We start from the raw sequence: 7,769 nt of genomic DNA, 5'->3' as shown, positions 1-7,769 counted from the left end.
GTATGAAACACTGCTGTTTTCCATGTATCATATGCCTGCCTCTTACTTTTGACCTATCTCAAGCTTTTAACAAGATCAAGGCGAAAATGGAGGGGCCCCTGTGGCATTTCTATCAGCAAGTTGACCCACAGTTGAGCACAGCCACTTCTTTGATTTCCTCTAAAGGGTAAGTACTGTACCGTAACTGGGACGGCTCTGCTCTGAGTGCTCTTTCGCTGTCTCACCCTCGTTTCTGCCACTCGGATTGTCCAACAGTTGAACCCATCGCACAAAGCAGCAGAGAAGACAGGAAGTTTATGGTCCCACTTCTACAACATGTTTTATTTAAAGACAGAGATTAAACATTAAATTCCCTTCAAACCTTTTTTTTTTTTTTTTTTTTCATGTGAGAGGCTGAGGGGAAGCTCTGTTGGTGATAGTGTCATGTCGTCACAGAGAGCTCATATAATACAGTTCACCTCATTTACCGGTTCGATATATTGCTGCTTGCTACTGCCAAAGAGTGCTCCTGGACATTCTGCTGAACACAAACCACATAAAAAAGGTGGTCTCAAAAAGCACTATGAATACAACTCTATTTCCTTTGGGTGTGTATTAGCATGGTAGCACGACAACTTATAGCGCCACTTCCCTGGAAACATTAATTATTTTCTAGATAATGATATTCTAAAACCTGCAGAGTCTTGCACAAATGACTTTGGTTTGGGGATTATTTAGTGTTAATTAGTTAAAAACTGTTAAATGCTGTCATCTAGAGAAAACGTATTCCCTATTGTGCAAAGTACAGCTCAGAGACATTATATAAATGGTGAAAAATAATAATAAAAGTGCATGTTAACTGGCCAATTAGGAAATCAAATCATTAGTCTAATGTTCCTCTGAGACAAACAAATAAAGAACACAGCAAACGTGCATCTCATGGAAAGTCTGTGTGCAGTGGTAGTGACTTTAGGCACTGTAGATAAAAACTAAGAGAAAGCAGTCACTGTGAAGACATTTTTCTCCTTCTCGTCTTCTTTCCTTATTTTGTAAGCGTTTATTCACACTCCAAGAGTGCAAGACATAACAACAGCACATTGTTGGACAAAGGTCCACTGTTTAGCTTCTATTATGACTGTTGGTGTTTAGATGGAGCCATCTTTATCCTCCATAGCTAGGTTACCCAGGGTCAGGATGCAGGGAAAAGCATTACTTAGAGAGAGCTGCACAAAAACAATTCTAGCCAAGAATGCGAGAAGTGAAGCAAAGGGCAAGACACATATAACATTAATAAGGTAAGAGCATGCAACAATGGTTTTCACACATATATGTTGAGACTATAGTTTGTTGTAAGGTACGGAAGAGTGATGCAACCATGTGACACATTGGAATACACTGTATACGCCCTGTAGGACCACACATCTTCAGAAAATCACCAGATCCTCATACAGCTGAAATGAGAGGACTGCAGTTGGCCTCATCAACATGGTCAAGAGACCCCCACTGTTGCTGACTTCCCCCCACCACCCAGAAGTAAAAGTGCCTCACACATTTCTCAGGCATATTCTTGTTTTTCAAATATTTTATAGAAAAAAAACAAAATTTTTGCAGTATTTGCTTTTGCTTTATCTTTCTTTATATTTTTTCTTCTTACTATTGTTATGCACCAAAACAAATTCTTGGTGTGTGAAAACCTGCTTTCTGGACTCTCTATACTGGACTGTATTATTATTATTATTATTATGTTAATATTTAATTTTTTCTCTGTACATAATGAAGCCCCTTTACAAAATCACAAACATGTCATTACCAATAAAATGGCAAAAGAAACATTTCTACCAAGACAGACGTATTTATTGGTGGAATGCTCCTTTAAAACATGTTTAATGATTATACTGGTATATAGTACTTACCCTGCTGGATACGCTGTTTATGTAGCTGCTGCACGTCACCGAGAAGTGGCTTTCCTCTTACGTTTTCCTTGTGAGTCAGATTATGTCTGCCTACCTGTGAACAGATATGGACATGCATGTGTTTGTCAGTGTTCTGAACTGAATAAAATGTGAAGGTGAGTCAGCAGGGAGTTGGTGTTGGAATGAGCTGGATTGATGTGCTCACAGCGGACGGCCACGGATCCATCATCGGCTTGTCTAAATTGAGCTCCCGGGTTTATTCAGAGTAGGGTAGACCTGCAGTATACTGCCCTTTACAAGTCTGCGCAGCACGGGAGGCCACTGCAAAGAGGTCATTGTAGTAGCTTTATTCACACATGAATGCACAAGCGAACAGTGCACCAACACACCGAAACACACACATATGCACAACACACACTGTTGCTGAGCAGACCTGTGCAGAGGGCTAAATTAGGAACAAAGCTGTAATACCAGTGTGACAGAGCAGCTGTGCGTCTAGACTCTGTGACTTAGCACTATAACAGGACAGATGTAGCACACATTTACATTTTACCTTCAAGAGAATACACTGCACCACTTCTTATTCTCAGTTTGTTAGCAGATGTTCACCACGTCTAGAATAAATCCATCACATACGACAAGGGTTTTTTTTTTCCTGTGAGTTGACACATGGACAGACAGTACGAGACAAAAGCATGCTACGAAGTAGGACTGAAATCTTCTAGTATTTTTAATAAAACATTGAAGATACAAAAACACTAACACTGTTTCAAGAGGGATGGCGGGGAGGGTCTATTTTTTTATAAACTCACTCATATATTTTAAATGAAGAAACATATTCTACCTCAGCTTGTTTGGATACATTTGGCGAGTGTGTCGACAAAGCTGCAGCTGCACTTTGTAAGCACTGCGAGTTTATCATGCGTTGCCAATAAAATTCAATAACTGATGCTAGTTCAGGGCTTTAAATCTGCTTCCATATACCCTTGAGGCTCAATGTCAGCCAATTCAGTTCAGGGTAGATGTGTTAAAAAAAAAAAAAAGAAAAAAAAAAAGGCTGTCAAGAAAGATGGAGCTGTGGCAGTCCACATGTATTATATATTAATAGCACACGTTTGATTGATTGGTTTGTATCAAGATGAGGTGAAGACATTGATAAATATTCTGCAACTCAAGTGAAACAAGAGTAAAAACAAACCCAGAGATATTTATTTTTAAAAATGCACCTTATACAATATCATTTAAAAATTAGCGACTGTTGTTGTGACACTCGACTCATTCGTCCACAATGGCACTAAATAAAAAAACAAATATACAGATGAAAATCAATACCTCTTTGCTGTGATCATCCTAAATATTAAGTTGTTACATTTAAGTCAGGGGATGTCAGTCATGTTTGTCTCCAACAACATAACGGTATCATTGATCTCTGATGGTATTAAGAGATTAAAAGGTTCCCTGTCCTCTCTGTGTTGTTGACAAGCGTTGTGACTCATTACAGCCATTAGCATTAAGCTGGCTCATCAATAAGCACTTGGCTGATCCATCAGTCTTCCTCAAATGTAGCCCAAGGGACCCTGCTATAGGTCCCTGCCAGCTCTGAGAGAGGACGCATGGGCATCCTTAATGTATTGGTCACCACACACACACACACACACACACACACATCTACAGTATAGACATAGACACATACACACACACACATTCACCTAGCCCAGTGTTTGCCTGACAGCGAGGGATTCAAGTGTCACTGTGAGCCTCTGTTCGTTAAAGTTCTTTGTTGATGCTGCTGTAAGTGTTGTGTCAGTGTAACCACTTCTGCTTGTCAGCATGTTAGTGTTGTCAGTGCACTCTTGTTTGTCATTTTGTTTTGTGTTGACTTGATCATTGAGGCCTTGAATGTGTGTGTGTGTGTGTGTGTGTGTGTGTGTGTGTGTGTGTGTGTGTGTGTGTGCATGCGTGGGAGAGACAAAAAGCAGGGAGTTTTTTTAAGTTAGTACTTTTGCTGTAACCGTCAACTTTAGTATTTTCTTATACAGTATTTTCATTTCTGTATGCAAGGTAGGTGTCGCTGTGTGTGTGACTGTGTAGGTGTCGGGTATGGCAGTGTCAGTGTCAGTCAGTGTGAGACTATGCAGTGTCAATGTATGACAGCCAGACATAGTCTGATATGATAGTGTGCCATAGTGAATGACAATGTCTCGACTTAGATACCGGTGCGCAGTCTTTGAGAGCAGGAGTGTAAGAGACAGAGACAAAAGAAAAAAAAAAGACAGGAATAAAGGACATATGTTGGCGGGTGCTACAGTTCATCATGGAGGGCCTCTCCCTCTGCGTGGTCCAGAGCTCCCATCAGCAACAAGGCTCCGGTAGCGTTGTCTCTTACAAAGATGATGAAGGGGTGATCGGCGTAGAACAGCTTGGGCTTTTCTACCTTCTCCTCCTCCAGGTCTGACTGTCCTTTCCCAGCCTGAGCAGCCAGCTCGAGGGAAGCCCAGTGGAGGACGCCACCCAGATGAAGCTTCCCTTTGCTCTTTCCAGACACACCGGAGAAATCGGCCACCTTCTGGTCCCAGGCGTCGGTCAAGCCCAGAGCAGACAACTGTTTCTGATACGGAAAACACAAAAAGCGATGGGATTTATGAAAGCGCCTTGAATTACAGTGTCACGGTGCTCGAGGCCATCCCACATAGAGACGACATAGAGTGTACGCAAATAAACAGCTGCTAGGACACTGATCATTTATGCACGCAAACAGACCAAACAACAAGTGGGAGGGAAAGCACATTTTAAAATTTCATAATGCTGTGACATTCAGAAGTGGGAAACATGCACTGCCCTTCCAGGACCTCGCCACATGATTAACGTAAACATAAACATACCCTCCAAAAACAGTCAATCATCAACTTTTCTGAAGGAGTTTTTCACCATGTTTATTTACTTTCTATCCCAAAAATCCGAGACGGGAGGGAGCCTGACAGTTGCCCTTGTTGCGAGCTGGCAGAACAAAGTGGGCGACAGGCAGAGAGGAGACGGAAGGAGGAAGCAGAGGATGAATAATTTAAGAGTGATGCCCCGTGACCTCAGCACCCCCTTTGTTTTGCCTGATATGAATTCCACAGAAAGTCGTCGTCATGACAGGTAGTTTATCCTCCCATGGCAGAGGGCCACTCACAGTGACAGGCTTCTCCAGGGGCCAGATGAGAGCATGTGTGGGTGTGAGTGTGGGCTTGTGTGTGTGGATGCGGAGAAGGCCATGGCTGGAAGAAAAGTTGCAGAGACAGATGAGTGGGTGACGATATTGTTTTCTACTGTAGCATTGTTTAAACTTTAGCTGATTAAACTCTTTAGTGGAACTATCTTTTAGCGGCAGACAGGAACACTAAATCATTTGGATGAGTTGTCTGGGTAAATGTAAATGTTCTGTGGGTGCAGCCTTGCTGACTTTGACTTTCTTTTCAAAACCACATTGTTATATCTCTATATAATGCCTCTTAGCTCCTAAACCCACCAGCTAATAGACAATTGTAATAATCCATGAGGAGTGTCTGCGTAAAAGTTGAGATGTGCATGCAAGAGGATGTTAAACTGGATCATGTCGGCTTATTCCTTAACATGAAATAAAGTACATGTATATATGGTTAGAGTTGTAGGCATCTGTCACTCCCCCTCTACTGTTTCCATGCAAAGCTCCCCCTCCATGCAGACGCACCCACGCCACCTCCTGCTCTAATGCACTTCTATTGTCCTCATCCATTATTCCCCCACTCTTCCTCTCTTCTTCCTCCCGCTACCACTACATCACTGTCTTTCTCTGCTGCTCTGCCACTTGCCTGGCATCCCCATCCCTCATGTACCCCACGTGCCTCTGTTTTATCCCACTCTCTTTCTCTGCTCCTAACTCAGTCTTTTCCCTCCTCGCCTCATCCTTCTCTTCCTTTGAAAGGCCAACACAACTCAGTATACAATGCCCTCTCCTCTTCTCAACCTACAAAGGCAATCATTTCAAGGCTTTTTTTTTTTTTCGCTCCTTATCTAACAAGGAAACAGAAACTTGAACACGTGGATTCCTCAAATGTTGAAGACAAATGAGGAAAAATGTCTCTTTCCTTTTCTCTCTATGTCACTTATGACCATCCTTCCTCATTCTCTTCACCAGGGTCATTTAGCCTTCAGTGTTGTGGGTATCACCATGAAACACAGAAAAAGTTACAACGAACTCTCCTTCCCAAAAGCACAAGTTATTTTTTTTTTTTTGGAGCTATAAAGTGTTTAAAAATTAAGGACCCCCTTGGCATCATGCTGGGAAACAAGCCAGGGGTGTTAGCAGAGCCTATGGAGGCCTCATGCACCGCAGAGGTGTGGCACTGCATTACACGGGGAGAGAAACCTCTGGGAGGTGCTCTTTGGCTGCCCTTTCTCTCTGAAGCGCCGCATGAATCTTAGATGGAACAGCACTGGGCAGACTTTGCTGATGCCTCGCACACGGCATCACCGAGCTATTTGTCTGGAAGTAAGAGCCACAGGCATTGTCAGCTGGTGGTTTCCTCTGTGTGTGTCTGAGGGTGTGTGTGAGGGGGTGGGGGGGGTGGGGGGGTGGGAGTGGGGGTGGGGGTGGGGGGTTCAGTTGGCATACAGCGGTGCAGCCTAACCAGGCCTGAGGTAGCATGGCATCAACCCTCAGGCGTGCAGCACTCTGCATCACATTATTTCAGTTTGATGGTTGAGCCCACTAAGTAGCTTGTTGGGTGTACCTGTGGGGGTTTTAAGGGGATAGCTCGTGTCAGCCAGGACATGTCACAGCTCTATCTGTGCAGAGTCACAGTGGCTGTTGTTAAGAGACAGAGCAGCTTTGATAATGACAATGGGAAAGAAAGAAAGACGAGAAAAATAGCAGAGATCAAACAGGGAGACTATTGTTAAACAGTGCTCTGCGTGTATCTGCTGCTGCTTGCAAATTATGGCACTTGAACTGCCCTGAAGATTATTAAAAACCTAGGAAAGACTACACATCACACATAACAACCATTTCCACCAACACACAGAGATGTTTCATCTTGACAGTTTTAATGGAGCACATGCTGGAAAAGATGAGTAAAGAGGACAACAGGCAGATTATGATTAAAGTCCTATCACTAGGCAACCTCGGAAATCCCGTGAAAAGACTTGTTTGGTTATGTGCAGTACTAAATGTACTTTGCTTGTTAAATGTGCCTTGCTAATTATTCCTGCAATTTGCACAGGAGAGCAAAAGAAACGAGGGAAAAGCACTCGAACCACAACGACTGTTAAGTTCTTGGTTCCCACAAACAGGCGGAGCTCGAGGTGAGGGAGTATCATCAGAGTGAGCATTAAAAAAAACACAGCAGATCTGAGGCTCTGGACCGAAACCTGACGAACTGGATCATAAAACAATTCTCATATTTTACAATCACAAATAGTGAATAATGCCTGTCACAGTTTCCAAGAGCGTGAGATTATGTCTTCAAATTCCCTGTTTTTTTTTTTCTCCGTTTAAGTCTAAAATCCAAAGTTATTCAGTCTACAATGATATAAAACAGAGAAAAGCACAATATATATTTAGGTTCAATAGTAGCAGCTTAATTTTCTCCCGTAAAAGACACTGAATCACAAAACAAAAGATTAGACTATCTCAAGAAAAAAAGCTGTGTTTCACTGCAGCTTCAACCTTCATCTCTGACCACAAGGTTGTTTTGTCGCACCTGTAGCCACACACACCCAACAGTGATGTCACGAGTCCCAGAGTTCACCTGTACATCACTTTAGGAAGGTGAGAACATCCCCTGAAAAAATCTTGTTTTTGCAGACCTCCAGTCACTCTTTAAAAAGGTAGTCGAGTGTTTGATCACCAGTAAC

At 42.7% G+C, this 7,769-nt stretch overlaps 1 protein-coding gene across 3 annotated transcripts in view; it reads right to left on the bottom strand.

Moving 5' to 3' along the window:
* Positions 1-3,079: 3,079 nt before the first annotated feature.
* The window catches only part of serpinh2 (serine (or cysteine) peptidase inhibitor, clade H, member 2), a 32,401-nt gene continuing 27,711 nt past the window's right edge, over positions 3,080-7,769 (bottom strand). For all 3 annotated transcript variants that reach the window (XM_056369838.1, XM_056369839.1, XM_056369840.1), the window contains one exon: positions 3,080-4,500. In XM_056369838.1, the coding sequence (XP_056225813.1) occupies positions 4,195-4,500 (306 nt within the window). In that variant the 3' untranslated portion in view covers positions 3,080-4,194. The remainder of the gene's footprint in view (positions 4,501-7,769) is intronic.

The sequence above is a fragment of the Seriola aureovittata genome, chromosome 23 (genome assembly GCF_021018895.1).
Source record: "Seriola aureovittata isolate HTS-2021-v1 ecotype China chromosome 23, ASM2101889v1, whole genome shotgun sequence".
Taxonomy (NCBI): domain Eukaryota; kingdom Metazoa; phylum Chordata; class Actinopteri; order Carangiformes; family Carangidae; genus Seriola; species Seriola aureovittata.
This window is presented reverse-complemented; position numbering and strand designations above follow the sequence as displayed.